Genomic DNA, 27385 nt, shown 5'->3' on the forward strand with positions numbered 1-27385 from the left:
TTGTAGAGAACACTCGGTAGAAACGACATCGATTTTCTTTTACATGCGATCTAGCCTGGTTAAGTTTTTTATTTGTGACTTGTTCGAAAGCAACACAGGAGCTATTTTAGGAAGGTCCTTATAGTTTTGAGTCATTTAAAGTGCATACTTTAAAATGTAACGTGCATAATTTAAAGCATATTTAACGTAGGTACATCATTTAAAATTTTCATCTTTATAGGGAAAGTCGGCAGAAAACCCTTGTGATTGAAGATTTATTTCGTAAATGATATCAAACATTTCTCATATCCCTTGACCATAATATCTGTGAAAGCTGAATTTAGAAAAAATCATATAAATGACAATGAAAAATTCATAAATAATTTGCAAACAATAAAAATCCAAACTAATGTATAAATGTTCTTCAAATATTGCTTCTATGCTATGAAATATAAACAGAGTTTTAGAGGTTTCTTGAGAATGAACAATTTTTTAAAATTATAACTGCGTTTTTTATAATATTCTTTAACACATTATTTGTCATTTTAAATTGCGTTTTCATGTGTAATAATACTTGATCTTCAGTAGTCACCTTTCCTATTAAAAATATATTATTCTCTTATACATCTATGTAGGATTTTCAGGAAATAAGAGTTCCTTTCAATCTAGAGACTTTTATTTACTCTGTTTTGCACTTTCATAATTTATTAATTTTATTTAATTGTTGAATATGTGTCTTATGCACTTACAGAATCAGAAAGAAAAAAAAAAAACGTTCAAAGGCCTTGCCAATTTTGTTCTCTGCCAATTTAAAGCGTCAAAACCAAATCAGTTAAGAGTAACTATGATAAATTTTTTCTCACAATAACAGTCACTAATCCAGAATGCGCAGTGTTCTCAACAGTGATTTGCAATCCTCTCGGGATTTGTGAGCACTGGCCAGTGTCCTTCAGAATACTTTTCTCTGCTTACGTGCCATTTTTATACTGCTTTATGTCCAACTTTTGATTTGATGTGGGTTACTTCTGTTAAAAGCATATGCTATGCTATGAGTGCTTCAATTTTGTTTACAAATACTGAAAGATTTGGTTAAGGATAAAGATTTTTGAGAGAGCAAATAGTTTGATTTTCATTGATTAAAATCGCGAAAACAATTTCATCCAGAATGATGGGTCCATCCAGAGAAATGTTGGGTACATCAGCTCATAAATGGGTTAATAAAAATCATAAACAATAATAAACCACTAAATACATAAAGATATTGCTATTGCGAAACTTATTCTTGACTTATTTATGATGCCATCTCTTTCCACCTCAGTTTGTTTTAATAATAATAATAATATATTCAGTTAAAGCAAAGAACGTGATAAAAATTTGACCCGGAATAGATTTTAAAGTGAATTCAAAGTAAATTTAATTAAAAAGGGAACACAGATTTTTCGTAAATGAAAAGGGAATATTTTTATCGAACTTTTTTGTGGTTAATATATTTTTTAAAGAATTAAGGTATAAAAAAAGAATAACTAATAGGTGTAAACAAAGAATAACAAAACACAGTTTGCAAGAATAAATATATATTGATTAAATGAAAATATGAGCTTAACGGGGAAAAAAAAGGAAATTTGTGTTCTTTATAATGACGCACGCTGATCAAAAATGAAGAATATCGTGTCTTTTGTGAAATGTGTTTATCATGTTCATTTATTATCATTACTTGTTTTGAATGCATGTTATGTTCTCTTTTTTTGAAGTCATCTTCTTTTTTTTCCATGAAAATGTATTCGATTCAGTGAAATATATATATTTAAAAAGTTCGTTTATTTCTTTGATGTATAATGATGGTGACTAATCATTTCCTTGTAACTCGAAGAATAGCACTTGGTGTTCCTAACTTTTCATTCAAGCCTTTCACGACGAATGACGAAATTCATTATTCACCGTCGAATTCTATTCCTTGAGGCTGCTTGTACAAAAATAACGATAGAAAAATGGACTTCTAAACCCGTCATTTGCATCAACTATCGAGAATCGCAGAATAGAAAACTTGTTGGGTTTTTTTGCAAAATACACTCGAGGGCTTCTCGAGTCGCTGACGAATCATTTTTCCTGGTGAATGCATTCGCCCTTCTCGCGCGAAGGAGGTTCACTCCGATGCGCGAAAAACACAAAGAGGTGCTCATTGTCTGAAACGATTTGACGTGTGGCCTTGATTCGCGGCAGCGGCATGGGCTCCAGAACTGCGCTCAGGTTTCTGCAGGTAAATATGCCTCCAAGTATTTTTAATAACGAAAGGGCTTTGAAAGCTGCGGATGCGCAGTAAAACGAGCAATAGATTAGAATTTTTTTTTTTTTTTTTTTTTTTTTTTTTGGCAATAAAAGGTGTAAAATGATGGTCAGCAGGAAATCGGTTGGCTGATTGGCTTGGAAAACGGGTACTGGTTCATTGCCGTGACGAGTCTATGGCTAGGTCATATTCAGGCAAACATGTTTTTAATCATGCAGTTAATTTTCCCATCCTGAAACGGTATTAGAACAAATGCTGTTCGTTTGCTTGGTCTGATTTTAGAGTAGGGTTTATGTTGCATGCTTGTGATAATGCAGTCTTGTTTCGGTGGTAGCAATGCTGCACGTCTACATTCATTGGGGGAATGTTTTTAATTTATTTTTTTTAAAGTTTGAGTTTTGTAGTTAAACCTTTTTTATGCATTTGCAACTGTTAATATTCATATTTTTAATGTCAAGATCACAAATTTAATATTCATATCATTTTGCCCTAGTTATTAGGTTAATTTACTAAGTACCCACAGTGGGTTACTGCCGTTTCATAAATTGGTTTCATGACTTAAAAATATCGGGTTCGCGTCATTATTCTACAGATTTGTGAATGTGGTATGTGTACAATTATGTTTAAAACGTTTTCGCACGTGAGGGGAGGGGCGATGTGATTCCGAGTCGCGTGTTTCACAAGTGCACATTCATTTTGCAACTGGAGGCGACATTCTTCATTTCAATCGATCACCCTATAAATATTTGTTCAGAATTCCTGAACAAATTTGTGTTTGTAAACAAATACGTCTAGGTTATTGTTGGCGTTTGAAAGTATCTTCTAGTATTTTTTTGGAAATACAATCTTGAAGGTCAGTCCTGTTAATACAATCTTAAATGTCAATGACAAAGTTTCATTTGAGACACCATGTTTCATCGGATGGTTGATTCCAATTAACGCTTTTTTTTTTTTTTTTTTGCACCTTCTTATGTACAACCTCTCTTTTCTATCTTAACAGAACAATAAAATTTGTTTAAATCACGATGAACTATTTTCATAATTTTAAAGTGAGGATAGGTAAGCTATGTAATAAATATATGTGACTGTGGCAAGACATCGATTTCAAATGGATTAAAACTTGAGATTACTTTTAATAAATCGCTGCTAGAAGGTTTTTTATCTTCCACGGTAAGCCAGAAAGGGCGGAAGATGCAAACTGGCGATGCTTCGGTCCCCAGATTTTATTTATAAACCGCTTCTTTTTGATTTTCTAATCAATATGAATATTGCTTTTTATTTTATTTTATCTTATTTATATTTTGATGAAGACAAAATTTTTAATTCATTAACCTGAAAAAAATTTGAATTTTCTATATTTTTTGCCAAAAATCAAATTAAAATATTTTCTTCAATGCTAATGTGTGTCCTCATTTCAACTCGGGCCGCTCATTTCTGAAACTTCACAAGTAAAATTAGACGACAATTTAATTTTGAACGAGAATCGCGAAGATTTTGAAACGCTGCGTTCATTTACATTTTTACTTTTACATCGTACGAAAACAGACCTTGGTGGATTGAAATTTGCAAGATGAATAGTGCACTTGTGAAATGTACTTCCGGTTCAAATGTTCAACAAAGGGATGAATCACCAATGAAACCTCTTTCGCTTCAGTATGTGAGATGTATTAAAAAATATGAAGATTATGAATGTAGTTTTATTACGAACGTCGTATCTGAGCCATTAGCGCTAGATGGATAAGACACTGTAACACGAGCATCGTAAATCGAAAACTTTAGTAAAATTTTATTTATTTTCTGTGGTTTCTAAAAAAGATTTATCAGTTTATTATTTTGGTTATTGCTCAATTTAAGTTTTTATCTATTTAGGTTGATGAAAAACAGCTATTTATCAACATTCTCTCTATATAAAAATTATGATGCATGTAATCTTAAGTAAAACGAATGAAACAATTTATACCGGTTTATTGTGGTAAAAGAAATCTCGCATGGTACCTTTAAAAAAAACTCTATACACACTGTATGTATTATTCTTTATCTTAAAAGTAAAATAATTCAGTAAAAAAAGATTTATTAATTATCGGACGAATATTAAGAGATTTTTTAAAAAAGTAATGCAATCATTCATTCTGCTATTTACCTGAGAATGAAAGAAAGAAAGAACTTTTAAGTTATAAATTGTATTTAATCAGTGTGGTTTTTTTTTATTAATTTGAAATTTATAGTCATTTGCATATATAATTAAATCTAAATTTTCTTACATTTTTATTCGAAAATGAGCTATATTGTGGTGAAGTTAGAGTGTTTTTTCTCCTCCTCCCACACCCCGAGAGAGCTTCAAAAATCCAGCCCTTTTGTGTGAATAAATTTGCGCATTTGTTTCTCTTATTTTGTCGGGTGGTATCTGTTTTTGTTTTGAAAAATATTTCAGCAGTAAAATACCACCAGTTTTTTTTATTGTTGTTGTTCTATTAAATAAAGATTCTTTTAATGAATCTGAAAATAAATCTTTAGATTATTATTTTTCGAACTTTTTATATCAAAATGAATTGTTATTAAATTAACTTCCCAAGTAAGACATAAAAAATAAATTCACGAAGAAATGCTCATTTTATATTCTTTTCTTCTATCTTTGTACTCTGAAAGCTAATGATGGCAGATGCATCGATTTTAATAATTTCGATATGATGAAGAGAATTACTTCCAGATTTTTATGACTCTTTTTTTATACATAATATGTTCCTTATTAGGTATGGAATTTCAATTTTTCTCTTTTGTTTTGACAACCGATAAATCTATACGCTACTTTTTGTCATTGCTCTTAAGCAAAAAATAAATAAATAAATAATAATAATAATAATAAATAAATAAATAAATGTAAAAATTTTTTTAAAAAAACCCTAAAATGTGTGGATGAATAAAAGGTTGGTACTGAATTTAAAATTTGTAATGCTTTCTGGTATAATAATGAATATTATCATAATTAAAATGTTTTTATCCACTTGTATACTAACTAGTTGTATTGATAGTAAAAATTTTTTTAAAAAAAATATTACAGCATCTCATTTTTTAAGTAAATGAATGAACACTATTCACAGGAAAATTTTGCTGCATCTCTATTTCCACTAACAATAAAAGCGAAAGTGTATACTGTTGAAGCTTTACGTATCAGGAATTTTAATCTAAAGTTACCATATATAACACAGATGCATTTGCAGCGTGATAAAGTTCTCGGGTTAATTTTTTCGAATTAGCAATTACATTTTTAATGAAATGAAGTGCAAGCAAAACATTGTTAAAACGTTTAAACATTGTTTAAAACGTTTTATATAACTTCGGACAATATTGCCGCTCAAGTATTTATAAGTTTTTTTTCAAATACTATATAATAAAGCTTATCATTGTTGTAATGAAGTTTACTTCATTTTACTTCAATGAATATTCAACCGCAAATCCTTGTTAAAGTTCCATATGTATGGTGTTTGCCCATTTACTTTTAAATTCATTCTAAATCTGCTGACTTTTCATTTTTTCTTGCAATGCCTACATTCATTTATCTACTTTATAATTTTTGAGACATTAGATGAGAAGCCAACGCCCGTGATTTGCCTTCAATAGACGAAATTTGCTTCTCTTTTTACCATCTTTTAATTCTTATCTCTTTTCATTCATTTCCAACTCGGAATTTTGTTATGTAATAAGCGCGCTTTCCTTTTATAAGGAAAAAAAAATGACCACTATATCAGGCTTTCAGGATCAGATCAATCCAAACATTAAAACATTAAAAGTGGACCATTTGATATGTTTCTTCTGACCATTGTAGAAAATATAAATATGTATCGATTGGTTCTGGTCTTACATAAAATATTCTTACCATTTCAATATGCCGCCTCTAAGTGATAGCTAAAAAACTGAGTTTTGTTCTCTTCTCTGTGATAGAAAGAAGAGGCTTGTTGGTTTCATGCAAAATAACATTTACATACATGAGTTATTTTCAAACTGTTTTAACAAGGCTCTCAATATTATTGAGCAACAGAATAGATTGCTGATAATTATGATTTCAGCGTACATTGTTATTTATTTTTAAAAATTGTTGCGAAACAGTTCCTTCCATATTTTACCTCTGGTTTGGTGCAGTATTCTCAACACCTTGACTTTTGTGCCAGACAAGCTAACAATTCAGTAATACTGTTGGCTAATATTAAAAGATTAAGTGACAACTATGAACTATAGAAAGGCGCTTTGCTTGTAAATATAGGATATATTTATATTAATAATTCTAGGAGTTATGATCAATGAAGAATATTTAAATATTAGAATTCTTATTTGTGTCATTGGGAAATTCCGATCCTTTGAATGATTTTTAAAAAATTTGTTACTCTTTCCAAATGTCTTATGTAAATCTTATTTATTTCACCGTACTATTTAGGCGCATTATCTTCCGAGGTATGTCGTCTATATATATAATATATATAATTTCCCAATTTTTATCTTAATTTAACCCACATTCATTCTAAAATTTTCTCTTATTTCCTAATCCAACCTTCTTTATTTAATGAATGCTACACGAGCTCTGTAAAACTACTTTAGTCCGCACTTTCACACGTTCCAAGTAAAGGGATAAAAATCTGTAGATCTAAAGAATTATTTTTATAAAATACCTATCATTCCCTTACCCAAATCGACACGTGTAAAGAAATCCCTATCAGAATCTCACTGTATATAATGACTGGAGATAAATATTTCTGTCTCTAGTTCTTTTCTCTTTTTCGCTCTTGTGTCGTGCTGTAGATTGACGTACCTCGTCGCTACTTGCTTGTATTTAAATTATGCCTCCCGGAATGGTATAAAAACGAAGTTTAAAATTCGAAAGTGTCTCTCTCTATTTAGTCACGACTATGTTTATATATGTAGGGATAGTATATTGATCCATACGGAAATGCTGACCAATCACCTGCTGGCAGCATTCTCTGGAGTAACCGGATTGAGGAGAGAGCGAAAAGTTACGTGCGTGATTTCCAAAACAATGAGCGTGGATGTTCCGCCTCGCACATTCATGTGTACCGAAACTTCTACTCACTGCAGAAGAATCCAAAGTCTGTTGAATCATTGGGTTTGATGAGTTGCACGTGATAATGTGGCAATAAGGGAGTAATATTTCATGTACAGAACGATATTTCTTTCAATATTGTGCAACTATATATTCGACGTCGCTGAGCGTGAAAATTATTATTCCTTTGAACAATTGCTGTTTTGAAACACCCATTTCATGAATATTTATGAAATAAATGTCCCTTTTCCAAAAATTCCGATTTGAAGTTTCTGCTCTTCTTAAGTAATTGCTATGTTGTGAAAAAAGAATAAATGATATCAAGAAAGCAATTAGTTCGATTTTTTTTCTTGCTCTTGAACTAAAGGTTACGAAATATCTAACTTTTCATAGTATAGAAAGGCAAAGAAAACAAACCTCCTTCAATTAACGTATTACTTATATAAAAATAATAAAGATTTGCATTTTAACAAAAAATATATTAGTAAAAATATTAACACAAGGGAAAAATTATTTCTCTTTCAAAAAAAAAAAAAAAAGAGCTCATTCTGGAAAACAAAATTTTATAGGTAAAAGTGAGTGATTGAAAACCTTTCATCATTTTATGAAATTTTTTAATGGCTGCCTTCATTTGTATTATCAGAGAAGGAAAGATTGATGAAGTTTATTCTAATCAAACATGATTTAATTAGGACATTTAATTTAAAAAATGTAATGAATAAAGTTTTGAAGTAATCGAAAACTCCTTTCCAGCTGAGAAAGGGCGTGGACTCATTCTGTAAGAATGATTTATAGTTTTCAAAAAAGTATCGGTGGAAATGTGACACTCACAGAATTTATTATTTTAATGAAAGTAATTTTGAATGTGTCGATTAAAATCAAACTAAAAAATTCACTTCTTAAAAAAATATATGTATAGTTTGGTTGGGTACTTACAAATGCATTGAAATATAATTCAGAATGAAAAGTTCTTCTACCAAAAAATGTTTATTTACACTCATGTCCATTAATTAAGGATAATTCAGAGTCACGCGGAAATCGAAAGCTGAAATACATATATCACCCGTAAAATAACTACACACATCTTCAAAAATCATATTCAAATTGCAGGAAGCCTCCAGATGACACCGATAGTACGTCACAATGACAAGAGTGTAAGAGAGTGATGTATAAGGAATACAGGCAAAGAAGTAAAATTGTTCGCAAGCGCTTTATAAGCCTTTCAGTACAATAACCGCATAGTTATGACACAAAGGACGCATTTGGATGATTTTTTATGTGGTAGAATTATCGGCCGTCTGGAATGTGGGCGTACCCAGCTGGAAGTATCCGAGAAACTTGGAATCGCCCAGAGTGTCATCTCCAGGCTCTGGCAACGATTTCAAGATGATGGTAATGTGAGTAGACGTTACAGCACAGGTCGCCCCAGAATTACAACGCCGAATGAGGACCGGTACTTGGCAGTTACTGCCAAAAGAAACAGACGGAGCAGAGCATCAGACCTGTCTCTTCAGCTCTCTTCAGCCACTGGTAGGACAGTTTCAAGGCAGACCGTGTACAGACGCTTAGGGCAAATTGGTCTATATGCTCATAAGCCTGTCAGATGTGTTCCACTTACTGCAACTCACTGTCGTTTGCGGTTAGCCCTGAGTAGAGAGCATGCGGACACCGCAACAGTGAGATTGTGTGATGTTTTTCGACCAAGTTTAGCTTGCAGTCTGATTCTCACCGGATTTTCAGATGGAGAGCGCCAGGCACCCGTTACCACCAAGAGAACATAATTGAACGACACTGTTACGGTGGTGCAGGTTTCCTCGTTTGGGGAGGAATTATTCTGGGTACTAGAACTAACCTGTATGTTCAAATTGGAACCATGACAGGTCATATCTATCGGTACGTCATTCTGGAACAACATGTGCGTTTAGTTCGGGGCGCCATGGGCGCAGAATTCGTGTTTATGAATGACAACGCCCGTCCTCACCGTGCAAACATCGTAAACGAATGCCTTCGATCGGAGGATATCACGCGTATGGACTGGCCAGCATTCTCACCGGACTTAAATCTAATAGAATATGTGTGGGACATGCTTGGCCGACAAGTTGCAGCCCGTCAACCATTCCTACATGTCCACAGGTACTTCGGAGAGCATTGCTTGAAGAGTGGTGTAATATTCCCCAAGATCACATCGATAATTTGATGCTCAGTATGCCTAGGCGTTGTACGGACTGTATTTCATCGTCTGGGAGACATTATGTATTAAACATCATACCAACGATGTATATTGGGTTTTGTAAATAGTTTTTTGTAATTTGCTCCAGGGAGCAAAAAATCGTAATTTTTATTAATGGTATCAAACATATAGCATCTTTTTTGCTCTTTACCTTTTTTTAATAAATAGGCTTTACAAATAAGTCACATTTTTTTGTTTCTGACTTTCTTTTTCCTGAACGTGCATTATCCTTAATTTATGGACATGAGTGTATTTCGATCTTTAAACCTCTAAAAAAGCTCGAATAATCGAATTTTTTATTCGATGGTGAAATGCGAATATTGAAACACGAAAGCAATGGTAAGATCTTAATAATAAAAATTAAAAAAAAAAAAACGTTTTTAAAAACACGCTTTTATTAATGCGTCTGAAAGGAACAATATTTTGTGTATAAATGTGAACATCGAAATAAAATTGTGAAGCTTGAAAATGGCACGAAGCCGCTGATCGAAACAAGCAATTTGAATCTTAATCACTAGATAATCTATTTTAATTTTTAATAAATATTTAAGAATATTCGCTATATCTATACTTGTAATTGAATTTCTTTGTACTATGGTTACTCTTATTGTAAATATTAAGCGTTTTTACAATGGTATTTTGACGTCATTATTTTTCAAATACGCATTCTTCCGTTATTTGTTATGCCGGCAAAAGCGTATTTTTAGAAAACTTTATTTTTGTCATTTTATGTATTATAATATTTAATTTATTTCATAATCCATAGTAATATTCCATAGTTTTGTTATTAACTATTTTATTACAAAATGTTAAAATAAATTGTTTAAAATGATGGGCAGAATGACGCCATTTGTATAGAATCAAATGGCATTGAAAATAAATCACGCAACAATAATTAAATTCTGAAATTATTTTTTGAGTCCACAAGCACATAAATGCATAAAATAAGGAAAAACGGTAACGGAAGATCAGTTTTACAAATGTCAATCAAATCCATGTAAATAAAATTAATGAAAGGAAGTCTGTCAAATACTAATAATAAATCTACTGTTTACTGTATTAATAAAAGTTCATTTATTAATATAGTAAACAGTAAATTCATTATTATTTTTTTATTTTTTCTATTTTTTGATCTTGCGATCTGTTATTACTGAAATTCGTTTTCAAATAGCTTATTCTGTACGAAATTAAAATTTAATTTGTTAATTGCAGATTGCTTGCAAAGTTCTTGAAGTATTAAAATAGTATTTTGTCACCGGAAATACGAATTTGTATAAAATATTTGTCCTTTAGCACGGTACTTTTCACCTCCTAGACGCCTAGGTTAATCTTTTTACTTATGGGCTATATTTATCCTATTATGTCTCCTTCTCAACTATGCCCAACACAATTTCTTTTATTGAAATTGTTAAATACTTAGGCTAGCTTATGCAAGACAAATTGAATTAGCTTGTTGATTTGTAGGATACATATTGAATTTCGTATTTTATTCCATTTTTCTTATATTAGTATCATTTTGAGGCTGAAACGAACAGCAGTTTATGATGCAACAGCTTATTATGAAAACTAGCAATTGCACAACGTGATCATTGGCGCACCTGCACAAAAGGGTGCAATGGGCAAATAAATATGTCCTTTCCGTTCTCTTTCTGTCTATGTATTAAATGCAACTCTTACTTATTTCCGAGGAGTGCGAAGAGTGAATATGTAATTAAAGATAAATAATAATATATACATTTTTTGTAATTGATATTATTTAATTATGACAGTTAATAATTTTTATATATGGTGAGCACTTGAATATATAATGTATTATAAGACAATTAGTAATAAAAACCAAGTTAATAGGGAAAAAAAGTATCAAAATAATGTATTATAAGAATATTTTAAAGATATTTGGAAAGAAAATTTTACAAAAATCAGTGCGAAATTTTTATTTTAAACACACACAGTGAAATTTTCCCGTTCTAATGTTAATCATTTAAATAAGGCCGAAATAAAAAAAAAATGAAATAGTGTCTGCGTCGAATTTTTAATACATTAGATAAATGCAAATAAAAAATTATTTCTATTTATATTATATTTGAAAAAAATATAAAATGTATAGAAATCTCTTCATTCACGAAAAGTAATGTATATAAAAATAATTATGAAGTTATTTTTATTACTTTTTTCCCCTAAGGTATAGCACGGAATCTTTGGATATTGAAAGAAACCTATTGTTGAGACATATAAAATCATTAAAAAAATCTTGGTAATTAAATTTATATCAATAATAATATGCAAAGTTTCTTCACACATATAATTAAATTTATCTATCAAAACTTATATATAAAATAATGTGTGTTTATTAATAGGAATGCATTACTTTCGAAAAAGTTTGATAGCTTTAAGTGTTGGAAATGTTATAAATTTGCCTCCCTCATTTTTATCGTCGCAAAAGTGCTAATGATTTCGTTAAAATCAGTTTAACATTCTTTTTTTTAATCTGAAAAATGAAAATATAGGCTTTCATTAGCTGATAGCCCTTCCGCAGCTTGTGCTTGACGTTGCTATCGTGCAAAAGCATCAACAAAGCTGCTCCACAAAATGTATAAATAAAGAAATAAATGTATGAATGTGTGTGTGTGATAACAACATCCGATGGAAGATTATCATATCAACACTCTCTTAAATTATAGTGTAAATTTTTGGTGCTTTCATTTTCTATGATGGGCCCTTTCATTTTTAATGAAAATAATTCTACGTATTCAAAAAACATTAGTCCAAATTTCAAAAGATCAGAATAGTGTTGATCTTTTTTTCCTTATTAATAGAGATTTCAAAGAGTAAAAATAAGCGCTATCTTTCGAATTCGTTTAAATTGAGTCTGGCATTCCCCATCTTATAATGATAAAAAAAAAGCTGAGAAATTTAATTGTATTATGAGCACTTTCCATTCTTTACCTTGAGATATATGTCTCGGTTAATCAACCATAAATACAATTTACAATATTCATTATTCGATTTCCAAGATTGCAGCTTCCGATAATCTGCCCAGATATTTGAATAGCGATTCTTTTCTGAAATGCATACGATTGTCTCGTTGAAATGAATACAGTTATGCCCGATGCTTCCTCGAGAATCGGATAAACAAAACTGTTTCTTTTCGCATAAATTCGCAAGATTTAAAATTTGTACTCCTTGATTTTCATACAGAAAAAACTGTCTAAACCGAATCTCTGTTATAATCAATTCTGTTTAATAAATAAACTATCTATAAGTGTCTAATAGGCGCTTATTCCTCATAAGGAAAGTGCTAATAAGGCCTTTGAAAGCATTTCATTTTCTCTCATTTTGCTAAAGCCGTTTTCATTTTTAAAAGTCTGGGAAATATGAGCTAATAAGAAAAATAATTTTCTTTTCAGTACTAAGAATTGATTTCCTAACTTTGTGCATCCTGACAAGCGTGCGTAAGGCGCGCGCCCTAGCTACCTCACCTAGTTACACCACTAATCGTGATAGTCAAAAAGAAGACAGTTATGGGGCGTTTTTATTGCTTTAGCACTGAATACATAGGAAAACAAAAATGTTACATTTTCTCTGCACGTGATGCTTCTTATTTTCTGTCATTAACCACGTTGCTTTGTATTTATCTTGCTCCTGTCTCCGCCGCTTACTGCCAGGGTTGCGGGTACTGTAGATTGCTTTAGTTCGTCGGGGAATACTCCTACCTTTTAGAAATAGGAAACATATTAAATGAAAGTACGCTGTTAGGATGAAAAATGTATCTGTTTATGATACTCTCACGATCATTATTTGAAGAAAAGTGCAAGTAGCAGATTTCACTCATTATCTATGATAACCGTCTGTAATCCATATTATTTCTTTTTAAATACATAGATGGTAATAAAATCACGAAAAATATTTATAATACTTTTTTGTTAATGAAAATTATTAAAAAAATTGCATTTAATTCATTGCTAATTATTCATAACGAAATGGACCTGTTTCTTCTAATGATATCTTTTCTAGAATCATTTTATTTGAGCTTAGATTAAAGTCGCTGGTCGGACTCGTCCTCTTCCCGGTGCGCGTCCTCAGAGTTTGACCTCTGTTTCCGTCCTCTAAGCACGGGAGCTAATCTTTCTGCAAGCAATCACAAACACTTTCTTGCCTGAATTTCATTTCCATTCAAAATTCTTATTTTCCGTCACATCGAATTCACTTTTCTCTGAGGAAAATATATATTTTCACTTTTTTTTCGGGGTGGGAGGGGAGAGATATCCTTCGAATTCTTTCCCCCGCGCGTTTAGATCCCGAAAAGATCAATATTTTCTACGCAGGAGGAGACAAACAAATATAGATGCAGTTTTGTGTCCTTGTTTCTTCGGAAAAAGACATTTATTCGTGTTCTGCATCCTTTTCTGCCACTAGATGTAAAATATTATCTGTCGCTTTCAGTGTAGATTTCGTATTTAAAAAAATCACGCTGTCTTTCTTATTCACGAATCGAGACTGTCGCTACGGATTTTCTGCGTCCATTTTTACGGCATCATTTCGTACATTAAACCTCATTTTAACAGAGAACGGGTGTCGCGTCAATTGAAAAGGCCGTGCTATTCAAATTCCCTTCTCTTTTTCGTAATAGGGTATTCGAGGGGGTGGGGAATCTTTAATCATGAGATTTACGTTTGTTTTCTCAATAGATTTTCATTCATTCCGATAAAGTTTTATGTATACTGTAAATCGTTTAGACAAAAATAATAACAAGAAATATTTATATTACCTTTGACTCCTTAATTGCTTTGCTTTTTTTTGTAATCTAATTTGTTGACATCTTTCGGATAGTCACTGTCTTGCTGATTCGAATAAGAATCCATATAATATTTGCAATATTTATTGATTTATTTATTAAATTATAATTTTCATTGTACAAAAATTGCAATTGTACCAAATTGTAATTTTTGCATCAAATTAAGTTTGAAAGATTTCATTTCATCTTATAAGTGGTGAAGCTATAATTCGATGCCCGTTTGAAGCACGGACACATCGTGGATATTCTCCTGCTGATCATTTCCTCGCATGTGAAACATGGAAAGAAAATATTATGATTACCTGAAAATTCTACCTCTAAATTTTACTCATTTCGGACTTCTAGACCAAAAAACGCATTTTTAGAATTAAATCCGTGTCCATGGATATGCATTTACAAACGTAATTCATAATCGGAACGAATTATGTGGGCGGTCTTTACACAGAGATTGTAGACCTCTATTAAATTTTGGACGAACGTTTTCCTATTTGTTCCGTGTGTAGGTGTCGAAATTATACACGTGCTAAACAAATGAAATTTGGCAATTGGTGTTTTAACAAAAATTGTAGTTCTGTATCATCGATACTACATCAGTAAATAGAAGATCATTGTTTTTCACTTTACTGCTAAATTCAAAACAAATCGCGTTTTTATGAAAGTTTATAAGAAAGGCGCTAGGACAACAATTAGGATTTTGTGTTTTGTCATTACGTCTGGATTGCTGTTATACTGATTCGCTCGGTTTCTTTTTCGATCTCTACCCCTTCGATGTTTTTTTTTTTTTTTTTTGTTTATCGTTTTCAAATGTGTAATTTAAGGAAGAGTTCACTTGCTTATATTTTGAAACATTATAATATACTAAAATTAATTGGAGTAAAAAAAAATACAAAACAAAACAAAACTAAATGAAACTAAAATGTTCAATTCTGCCACCTTTGCTAAACCAAAATTTTGCTATGGTACCGTGCAAAACGTAGGCTGTATACATAGCACGATCTAAAAATAAGACTTCTGTTCGATCTTTAATTTGATTTTCGATTCGATTTGTTTTCATTTATTTTAGAAAATCCAATTAATTTATTTTTGTAGCATATTCTGCCCAAAATATGCCCCAAAAATTATAAATAATATGTCACCTTTATTAAGACTAATTAAAAATGAAGGTTTTAATAAGTACTTTCTATATAAGGGAAACGTCGATAATAATAAAATATCTTGGGTATACTTTCGAGCAATTTAAAATTAAGTGTGTGAAATTGCAATTTTAAGTTTGATCAATTAAATGAATTTTCATTAAATTTTCCGTCTTAATCTAAAGCTAAATTTAATTTTGTTGTACATTATGTTATTCTTAAAATATGAAAATTAACTTTATAAATGAAAATATTGCCTGATGAAATAGTAGCAAATTCTTAACATAATTTTCTATGATTTTTACATGAAAATAGATTTCGAATAATTTGTAAAATTGCTTTTTCTAAATGCATTTTATCGACAAATAAGATTTGATAAGAGCTTTTTTTTCTGTCACATTTTAAGTAAAGGTATAAACGTCATGATGAATTAAATATAAAACATATTTTTTTAATTATTGAATAAATGCGTAAAAGACGATTACATTTGAGATATGAGAATAGCTTTTCTTTTATCGATTTCTGTTCAACACAATTTTTTATGGGAAAAAATGCATTAGAAAAGTAATGCTACATCTTTAAGGAACATTTCAAAAATACAGTTTAAATTATTATGATTTCTATATGGTTAAGGTAAACCAACCATAAATTTTCAATGTAATGTTTTAATGGATGTATACTTTGCTCCTTAACTTAACTGTTAGATACATTTACTCCTTTAAAAATGTGTCATTCTAAATTGTTTTTATTTCAAATGCAGAAATATATTTATAGGAGTTTGTTTCCTTCACTTTGTCTAAAAAATTAAAATTTTTCATGGAAACTAGTGCAGTCTGAGGCAGAAACATTTAAAGATCCATCCGTTTATTGATGTCATAAATCAACGTTCCTTATTGCAACAGCTATTCCTTTAAAGAAATAAAATGACTTCTGCACAAAAAAACAAAACCAAAAAAATACCCTTGAAGAATCAGTTTGTTTACTTCAAGTTTCAACGCTCTGAAAAAGAAAAGCTGACAATGATTTATATGATGAAAAGTGTTGAATAGAAAGCATCACAAAGTTTGGCCAACTCGTGAAATTGTGAAAAAAGAATTTTTCTTTCTCGCTATCAGAAGAAAAAAAAAGAGGAAGGGGTATTTGCAGAATCAAATATCTCCCTAAAGCGCTTCACTGCATTCTTCCCTTTCTTTCCTTAATGCACAGTTTTATATTCTTCACTTCTTTGTGTGTCGTTGGAGGGTTGAAACTCAAGACCGTTAAGCACAAGATGGGAGACAGTTTTCGATAATTAAATCGTGTCATTACCTTTAATGTAAGTGAAGTGGTTGTAGTTGAAAAATGAAAATGTTTATATTACCGAAAACCAAAAAATAAATTTAAAAGAATGACTTTCTCCAAAAATTTAAATTAGCAATAAATTTTTTTTTTCTCTTAAATAGCGGACATTTAATCACTTGCAGACAAATTATTAAAAGAATTTTTTTAATAATTGTATTCATTTATTATAATTTTTATATCATTGAAAATAGAGAATGACGTTCCTTATATTGTATCTGTAAACATACGCCGTTACTTTTTTGTTTGTAAATTTTTAAGATTTTCTTAAATTAAAAAAATGAGTGTAAAACCATGCTTATTGATAAAATGGGAAAGCTTTTATATCACTCTTGGACTGAACTGCAGGCTCAATGGGCATTCATTCGTATTACTTGAACAACGTCTGGGAGACCGATCTTCACTCGGCAGGGGTTTTTTTTTTTGAGAATATGTTAAAGTACAAATCACATACTGATTACATAAGAATATTTTTCAATCTTACCTACACATTAATTGGCGATTTAAATAAAAAAAAAATCATGAACGCACTTAGTTAAGCTAGTTATTCGAAACAAGCTGCTATATGACAGCATTCATTTTACGGTTTGTCTGTCAATACTGGTATTTTTGAAGCAGATAGATAAAGTCTCTAATAGTTAGTTATAATAAATTTTTTTTTTGTAATATCGTGTTTTCTTGGGAAAGACATCTATATATAGAAAAAATATTAAATATAAGTATATAAAAAAGAAAGTAAAAAAATAAAGCAAAAAGCGCGACTCGGACCGAGGACCCGCAACTCACGCATCATTCATGTTGTTCTGACCCCTATACCGCACTGCCCACACTTCGGAGCGGAAGTTGAATATACTTGTTCTAATAATTAGTTTTTAAAAAAGATTTTTTCTACGTAAAATCTCGTTTTTTCAGGAAAGACATCTATATAGTAAAACCTTATCTAAATATAAAATTTGATCCAAATCATTCGAGCTGTTTCCGAGGTATACAATATACATAAAGAACTGCTCGTTTAAAGTTAAAAGATAAGATATATAAAGGCCAAATGAGGCAATCATACACTTCAGCTATTGTCTGCTTTCATGTACAGAAAATCTTTGTGCTTCTGCTCGCGCACTAATCGATTTTGATTTCACTAAAATACAGACAACATGAAAGATCTAAGATATGTTTATTTTTTAATAAGCAATTCATTGAAATATGACACAAGTTTCGAATTTTAAATAAAGTAGTATAATTCTAAAAGAAAAGAAATACACAGAAAATTAATAAACAGAAGAAAAACTGACCTAACAAATAACACTGGGAAAAATGCACTTCTCTTTCTGTGCGTATCATTCTTTTACAGAGATGAGTGGTCCAAAACTGAAGGAGAGTGGTTTTTACAAGAATAATATCTATATCTAGTATCTGAAATACAAATATTCCGAAAATAAAATAAATTTCAATATTTCTAAAGGGAAATCGGACTGATTAAAAACCAAATCCTTCATTTCAAACGGAGATTTCTTCATAAAAAGCACTAAATATCTGTATTAAAATGCATTTCGTTATTTATTTTAAGAGATAAAAGTAATTTCTTTTCAAAAGCCGGAGTCCATTTTATAATGAGTGTCATTGTCTTTTTATTTCCAATCGAGGAACACTTTTTTAAACAAAGATTATATATTTTGTTTCATCGCTCTATTTCCCCGAATCAAATCACAAATAAGTATTTACCAACCATTTTTGTTGTTGCTGTTGTTATTCCTAAAATTGAATATCTTTGAATTGTGCTTGATAGATTGAGGATTTTTTCGATTGTAAATAAATAATAAATAGGCATTTTAGATACTCAAAATAATTCCGAATAACATTCAGAATTTAATTTCAGTTCAATAGTGGATGGCTTTTTTTATAAATAACGATTCATTTACATGAAACGATATATAAACAGAAATTTTAAAAAACGTTATACAAAAATGTGCGAATGCATCTAAAAGTGTTTGCGAATATTAGTATTTGGCGAAAAGGTAAATAAATCTTCGCTACTCATTTTCTGTCATTAATCCAAACATTATTTTTTAAAATACTTAGTTACTGGATTGGTATTCGCATTTTCTTTCATTTTCCTTTCACTCTAATGACAGTATCTTACTTTGAACATACTTTTCTCTTATAATTCTTGTTTGGTTGATTAGATAAATATTTTGTTCGCATTCAATAAGACTTTCAAGAAAACCTTGAATAGTCAAAGGTCACTTACTGAAAGATTATCGGAAGGAATGTACTTTCAACAGAAGCAAGAAAAGCCCGATAAAATTAAAAGTTTGATTAATGATAATGCCACAAAGGAATCATGATCATTTGACTAAATATCGCAAGAATTGTGTTTTGTTCAAATATATTTCAAGTATTTCATGGGTATAATCTAAAATCAGTCTGTGGCTTATTATTCATTCGTTTCTAATTCGAATTGGAATATTAAATTCTTAATTTACCGTTAAATCGCTCTATTTTCAACAAAAAAATGTTTTACATTAAGGTGACCATTCGTACTGATTTTACCAGTACAGTACTGGTTTTCAGGGCATAAGTCCTGGTTAGTCATTAAACAAAACCAGTGCACGAAAAGTACTGGTTTTAGATTACAAAACATTAAAACAAAAAAAGTAATAAAATAAAAATAATAAAATTAGAACTGGCAACCCTGATAATTCCATGTGATATCGTCAGGTGTCGCATGAGCAGGACCGCCACGAGATAGGTGGATTGAAATTTTTAAAGCATTTAAAGAAAATGATGTGTCCAATAATATTGGCAAATTGGTAGAGTATTGCCTCTGTATGCCAGGAACTAATGCACCGACCGAACGGGATTTTTCTTTATTAAACAACATCTGGACTAGCGAGAAAACCCAATTGAAAGTGGAAACTTTGAAATCCTTGTTGATTGTCAAAAATAATTTAAATGCAACCTGTATGGAATTCTGTGAAAATATAGAGTAAAACAAAAATTTGTTAAAAGCAATTCATTCCTCAGAAAAATATAAAAAAACAAACTAAATTAAATAACTCCTTATGTTTTATTATATTAGGTATGACTTATCATGTTATGTTATGTTTATTATGTTTTATTTTTATATTGTAAAATCATATTTTAGTTTTCGCATTTCTTGTGTTTAAATAAACGCAACATTTTTTGATATCTAAAAGTTTTTTATTTACTTAGGTATACAGATTGGCCGTTGGGTGAATTTTTGATAAAAATTTATAAAATTTGGGCGTGGGCGTGTCTGTTGTCCTGGTTTCAGGTTAAAAAAAATGGTCACCTTATTTTACATGTATCTGTGCTTATCTTTATATCGATGCTTATCTTTTAAAATCGTTTCTCTTTATAATTAAATAGAAACCTTTTCGATCTCTTTCATTACAAAAAGTTTTTGACCAAAAAAATTATATTTAAAATCCTTTAAAGCCCAAAAGTGACCTGTCTTAGCAGATACATAATTGGCAAACCACTATTTTATGTGTTCGCTTTCACAAATTGGATAATAATGTGTTTGGTACGCAAAACTAAGTTAAATCTATTACTCAACAAATGACTGTTAAACCTTAAATAAATTTTGCAATCGCATCACTTGCATCCCCTGTTAGCACAAAATGCCCTAGAGTATTCTTATGTTGTGCGGCATTCAGAAAATTAAAAAAAAAAAAAATCTTGTTGCTGCACTGAATTCGCGTAGCTTATTAATGAAGTTAAAAAATATTATGTTCTGGGAGATTTTGTAATGATTTGCGGCTGATTTACCCCCATTCTCATGATGATTGTTTATTATAAAAAAGATGTTTCATTTATTATAAAAAATTATCTTGACTCAAATTGGTTTTTTTTATTTCCCCAAATATTTCCTCTTGGATTTTTTCTTCCACTGTTGACGATGGTATGAAGATATGGCTCATTTTTCCATGGCGAATAATTTCTTGTTTAAAATATTCTTTTAAAAAGAAATTTAAATTTAGGTTTTCCTTGAAATTTTTTACTTACTGTTAAGGTTTAATTTCATAAGTAGACAGCGTCGAACATTTTTTAAGTGTATCCATTTTAAATAGTTTCAACAAGAAAATCCTATCATTCATGAATGTTCGGTCGCTTCTATTTCAAATTAAGTTTCAAATTTTAGGTTACGTGACAGAGTAGATGTATCTGCCGGGCACAATGAATAGATTGGTCTAAGGCTTCTAAAGTGAAATGTGTGATATGTCCATCAGAATTTGAAATTTAAAAGTTCCATCCTGAGGAAATCATTCAGAACAAACTGGATAGAATGTTTAGTTGAATGTCATCCATCGCGACGAGCCCTGAGCAGTGAGTGATGAATAATCTCGATTTTTATTAGAAAGAGTCGGCGGAATGGATGTCCGCATGTTTAAGAAACATTATTTTATGACAATTATGATTTATTTTTTCTGCCAAATTTTAAACTACTTAATAGAATCTGGAAGGACTGCTTAATTTTTATTAATTTAGTTGGGGAAACAATTCAAGAAGAACTTCACCTATTTTTAGATTTTTTATCAAATGTTTTTAGACCAAGATGTTCGAGAAATGAAAACTGTACTCATTCATATATGTCAGTATTACTAAAAAGCTGAATTCTGTCGTCTTTCAAAAAATATTAGAATTTAATGTGCCTATTTACAAACTCATCTTCCCATTCCCTTCTTAAGTTGTTTCACTCATTTCTTAAGCGATGTATTAGATGCAGTTGACTGCCACGGAAATATTTATTCATCCTTGCAAGCTGCGAAAATGTCAATAAAACCTGCAGCTCTAGTCTTCAAGTGAAAAGTATGAGGTAACATTCTGCGTGCTAATAACTAGCTACCACCTCAATGATAAACAGCATCAAAATCGAAGGAACTTTTCTTTCCGAAAAGGAAGTTTGGTCCGATTCTCGTGCGTTGACTCTATAATTAATTTTATTCCATTTAAATGAAGCCTCGTAAATCATAGCAAAAATCCGTTATTGAGCTGATGACGCATTTTAAGCCATTCGGCATCAACAGTTGAAAGAAGTAAGGCGTTTTATTTACGGGTTGCGATTAAAGTGAAATACTATCCACATATTTTTCATATTTATGGAATTGAAGTGTGATTTTTTTTTTGTCGTATTTGTTTGAAAATTTATCTTCCACCAGCGGCAGATCTTTTAAAGCCTTTAAGCCGAGCATTTACCATATACATTGAAAGCCAAAGCTTTTGGCTGCATTTAATTTACTTTGTAAATGTTTTTGAAACTAGTTTTGATAATTATTTGTGTTTTCGATAATTATTTGTGTTTTATTTGTGTTTATTTGTTTTTTCTCGGCTTTTATCTGTGCTTGCCCATAATCAAGAAAAAAATCTCTGATTTTAATAAAATTGTGTTACTCTATTGTGTGTTTGGGAAGGCAGAGGTAGAAAGGGTGGATGGTGTTGAAAGCATCCATCAAGTCCTCCCTTCGATCTCTAATTTTATTCCTTTTTTATTAATAATGAAATTTACAAATACTCTGTTACACTATAAGAAATCCCAACTTCTGACTAAATTCTCACCCATTTTATTCCTAAGTGCCATGAAGCATAAGAAATATTTTGGTGAAGGTTTCGTAGTAATTAATTAAACTGTTATTTTTTTATTAATTAAAAATTGTGTTTGTCATCCTTGAAAAAACTGCTTTATGTTCAGTATTACATTTTATATCATCATACACATTTTATATTTGGATATGTTACAATTATTTTAAATTATATTATGTATTTCCCAATCGATAACTTACAATGTTTAATTACATTTTGTATAATACATCAAAAATGACTGGTTGCTTATGATGGGAAAAATTAACTTTCGAGTATCTTTTGCTACGAGATTTAAAAATTGCAACTTGGCGCATTCGATTTTCTCTTTCTAATTAAAGAGAAAATTCTAAACAATAAAATTTTATGTTTTATACAAAAGTATATTACATTATAAATATCAAATATTAACGATTTCGATGTTGATTCAATGAAGCTACCTTTTTATTCATTCCAATTATATATAGTTAAATTGCCACTCATAATGCTTAGTTAAATTGCTTATTCTTAAAAATCGTTAATAACTTGAGAAAAATTAGCCTTTCTACGATTTTTAAGAATTGTTTAGGACAATCTACTTTTGCTAACATTAGTATCACTTAATAATCTCTTAATTATCACGTAGTTAATTATCACTTTCTTAATAAATTTTGATTGCAATGCATGAAATAAAAATATAAATTAAAATATTTTTTTTCCTTTTAGTCTGTAATTCCCATGAGTTTCTCTTCCAGTTTAGGAAACGAATATCAGGAAAAATCTGAATTTCTGAAATGAATGATGGGAATTTCATTAAGAGAAAGCTTCAACAAAGAAAACGATATGCAGGGCCTATAATAATATTTTTATGTTAAAATTATAGCTTTGACAACAGCACAAATATCTCGAATAACATTCCTTTCTCGTAACTAATATTTCTTAATTAGCATATGCATAACTCGGCACTTCTTTTTAAGCGCGGATGAACGCGCATTCTGGAATCTCTTTTCTTTTCATTAAGATGATTGTTGTATCAGCCGAAACTTTGCATGAAAAATGTTGCAAAACCAATTGTAGACCCACATAGTATCGTCAATCTAGCATTCGTTATAATGAAAACCTTATTACCCTATAGGAATTTTCCTTGAGATAACTTTTGGAATACCAGAAGAGAATGTAATTCAATAATTTATTTTTTATCTATTTTGGAAAGAATTGAGATTTTATAAATTTTTGCCAAATAATTAAACATCAATACTCGAGAATTTTGAAATAAACTATTTAATTATTATCCTCCGGCTTGATGCTGATTCGCCATTCTTAGTCATAATGTTCTTTTATTTAAGGTAATCAACCTTATAATTTGCTATTTATAAAAAATTTTGATCATTTATTTCGACAAAATATTTAAAATCGAATTTGATAATAATGATGTTAGCAATGCACTAGAATGAAGTTAAAGATAAAATATTTGAACTAAATCTTGATGAATAAAAAGAATGGAATGGGTGCTCTGGTAGTATTGTGAATTATAATTTAAATTATTAGGATTATACAGCATTTAACTAAAATACATATTTATGATCATTTAATACAAAATGAGTGACATCATTTCTAAAGAAGATTATCTTGGAGTCATGAAATACGTTATTATTACACTCAGAAGTAAATATTTCATTTACGATGGGGCTTATGCAAAAATAATTAAGAATTAGAATTTTAACTGATAATTTTATTTTAAATATTATTTTGAGGGGCACATCCACGTTCTGTAATGAAATTCAAGAAAATTTGTTATTTTGTGTAAAATTTATTTTCGCGCTCCCTGAAATTTATTTCCGAAACGTTTCATTCAGAAATTTCTCCATTCTGTTTCAAATAACAATGAAGAGGAGACTGAAATCCCTTTCTCAAAAAATGCGCTCAGAATTTCCGCGGATCTCCCGCAACTTGAGGCGTTCGGCTATTTACGAAAGGAAACGTCGGATGTAGCATTTAATGGACACTTTTGCTCTGCAGGAAAAATATTATGTTACGTAAACAAAATACTCTGGACAGTGTCTCAAAGATCTACGATGGTCAATTTTTGTTTTATTTCGTAGTATACTAGCAATACACTTTGCCCACTTTCGCATTTATTTTTTAAATTTGCTTTAGGCATTTTTTTTTCTGTCTAAAATGAAGTCCTATATATTTGAAGCTAGGTAGTGTTAGTAGTAGAAATTATAATTAAGTAAAAAAACTAAAATAAATTGTCCCTTGGAAATAAATGAGTTTCAAACAAAAGCTTTGTAAACAGCTGTTGAATCAACAGAAGCAAATGACTTATTTTTCTTGCTGTCAGTTTTTAAAACATTTTCGTAGAACTGTCCGATTTTGCGATTATTTACTTTTTCTTACATAAATATAAAAATTGAACATTTTTATTTCTGTTTTTAATTTTTTTTTTCTATAAGCAGTAAATCATGTCGGTATACATTTTTTTAGTGATAATATTTATAAATATTTAAAGTAAATGACGTAAACAAATCGAAAAAATTCATTTCCTATGCCTTATTGTTCACCTACATTTTTCAAGATAAAAAGTTTGATGTCTATGGCAAATTAAATAGGATCAATGCACATGCATTAAAAAAAATTGTTTCTTTTTTATTAATTTTTTTGCAACAGAAAGCTAATGGAAGATTTGTAATGAATTTTTCCACTTTAGAAGAACGGTTCTTTAATTTGTTCTGAGTAAAAATTGATTCTATTTGTTTAAGTTTCCACATATGTTGCTGTTACACACCGTTGCTGGAATAATTTTGACTTTGAGAATAGAGGATCACCAGCTCAAGACTCGGCCTCATCGTCGACATGGGAGCATGCTTCATACTGAATTACTTGTAATGAGTCAAATAGCGTCATGTCGGTATGTTGTGGAAATTTGGAAAAAGATGTGTCATCCTCACTCGCTTATAAGTGTTGTCCTGTTATAAAGTACATAACACGGTTAGAAATCACAAACTCCATCTCCTTATCGGCCCTCGACTCGCTTCAAAACAGGTTTTTGTGTAACATGTATTCCTAAAGAATTGTTAAATTGTGACTCATTAGATAGAAGCAGCTATATAAACTAGATATGCGAACTGAGATTATCAGAGTCATTTTATTCGCATTCACATTCTCTGCGCTTCTCAGAGATCGGCATCGTCGCTCCTCGCTGAGAACTATGACAAATTTCATACCATCCGAAGACATTTCAGGAGGAGCGCCTCTGCTTGCAGGGCACCATCAGGCAAGTATCAGTTGCTTTAAATTGATTTCACTTCGTTTATTTATAATAACATTTCATGTATGGAAAATGCGCATGTCTAAATTATATATAAATAATTACATTAATATTAAGGTTTCGATTAGCCACAGCAATTCATCTTCTTAATTTCTTGATACTGGATTTTATGCATACAGATTTTATTCTATAATGTATATTCAATTAATGTTTATTCTGTCTGTTGTAATTAATATCCATTTCAGCGTAGAGTTTTAAAAAAAGATTGAACTTACAAAATTTATAAAGTACAAAGTTGCAAATTAATCTATAAATAATTTAGAACATTATTTGAATCATTTACATAGCTCAGGGAATCTTAAACTTCTTCCTCACGAAATCCTTTTTCAGGAAAAAAAAATTTTCACAGCCCACTTTAATCCAAAAATGTTCTTGATGACTAGGAAGAGGATGACAAATTTAAAAAAAAAGATTCTAAAAATACTTATTCATCAAATTTTAATTAAAATTTCCATTTTGAGATGATTTCTGATTATATTCAGCTCATATATATCGAAAAACCTGGGAGAAAGTCTGAAAATTTCCGTGATATTATTAATTTTATTCTATTCTACGTAAGGTTGTTACCCATTATTTAAGGCAGCATAGAATAATGCATGAATTCCAATTTCTCCAATGCTGCTTTTTAAAGCTAAATGAACTTTTATTTTACAACAGATGTCCCTGACAAATGTATCGCATTCATAAGTATTCTTTTTTAAACGAAACTTCTGATCAAAAATACTGAGAACCGTTCTCACTTTCTTGTATACGAAGAGGAAAATATTAAAATCATCAAAATATTCGATTTCGATATTTTGATGAGTATCTATTTTTTGGACCTCTTTGAGTCTGGGAAAGGGAATAAAGAAAAGAAAAACATTTTATGATTTATATTTATTTCTGAATATGATAAACCAAAAACGAAATAGGCTCAGTAGTATGAAATTTGGTATATAATACAGGTTTTTTTCATCAGTAACCACAGGGTAACTCGAAAATACAACAAACTATTTAAAAGGATTCCAGTATTCTTATGTATATGAAGCGATTCACCGGATAATCTTTCCGGTGGTTTGTCGTTACGCGATACTTTTCATTTAACAACGGTTCATATTTCAACTTTCAAAGGCGGTTGGCTAGCTCTTGTTGTTCGTCCAAATGGTTGATATTAAGGTTGTTAAATATTAATTTGAGATGAATATTTTTTTTAGAAATTCATCTGGTTATTAGACCGAAAAACATGAATTTAACTGGAAAAAAAATCAAAGCAAATTATAACTTACAAACTGAAAAATATATTTATTTCAAAAAATAAAGGCGGAGGGAAAATCCTACTCCAGAATGAATGTCCAAATATACAGGTTCTTTTATTCTCAATTTTAATATTTGCAAAAGCATGTGATTGGATATTTTGATGGATGCATTTGAATTTCATCATAACTTATTTATTTATTTTTTTACAAATTGTATACTTTATTAAATAAATTATTAAAAAGAAAGAAAGCAGTGTACAGAGATAAAATTAATATCGTTAAAAAGATTTTTTTTTTTTAGTTTAGTTTTGAGATAGTGTAAAAAGCATTTTTGAGAGATAATAATTTTGTAATATATAATCAGCCACGCCCATCGATAAGTCACAGCAATTACCCATCCGTCAATGCTTAAGCCTATGTTTGTAGTCAATTG

The 27385-nt window shown here is 30.2% G+C and overlaps 1 protein-coding gene across 7 annotated transcripts in view; it reads left to right on the forward strand.

The window, feature by feature from the left end:
- LOC129969706 (inactive dipeptidyl peptidase 10-like) overlaps nucleotides 1-27385 on the forward strand; it is a 203563-nt gene that overhangs the window by 114820 nt on the left and 61358 nt on the right. Inside the window, exon 1 of one of the 7 annotated variants that reach the window (XM_056084400.1) lies at nucleotides 2107-2236. The exons of 5 other annotated variants lie outside the window; for them this stretch is intronic. In XM_056084400.1, the coding sequence (XP_055940375.1) occupies nucleotides 2204-2236 (33 nt within the window). In that variant the 5' untranslated portion in view covers nucleotides 2107-2203. Of the gene's footprint in view, nucleotides 1-2106; nucleotides 2237-25546; nucleotides 25664-27385 lie in introns of those variants that run through there. One more of the 7 variants, XM_056084398.1, reaches the window with a different exon arrangement.

The sequence above is a fragment of the Argiope bruennichi genome, chromosome 5 (genome assembly GCF_947563725.1).
Source record: "Argiope bruennichi chromosome 5, qqArgBrue1.1, whole genome shotgun sequence".
NCBI lineage: Eukaryota > Metazoa > Arthropoda > Arachnida > Araneae > Araneidae > Argiope > Argiope bruennichi.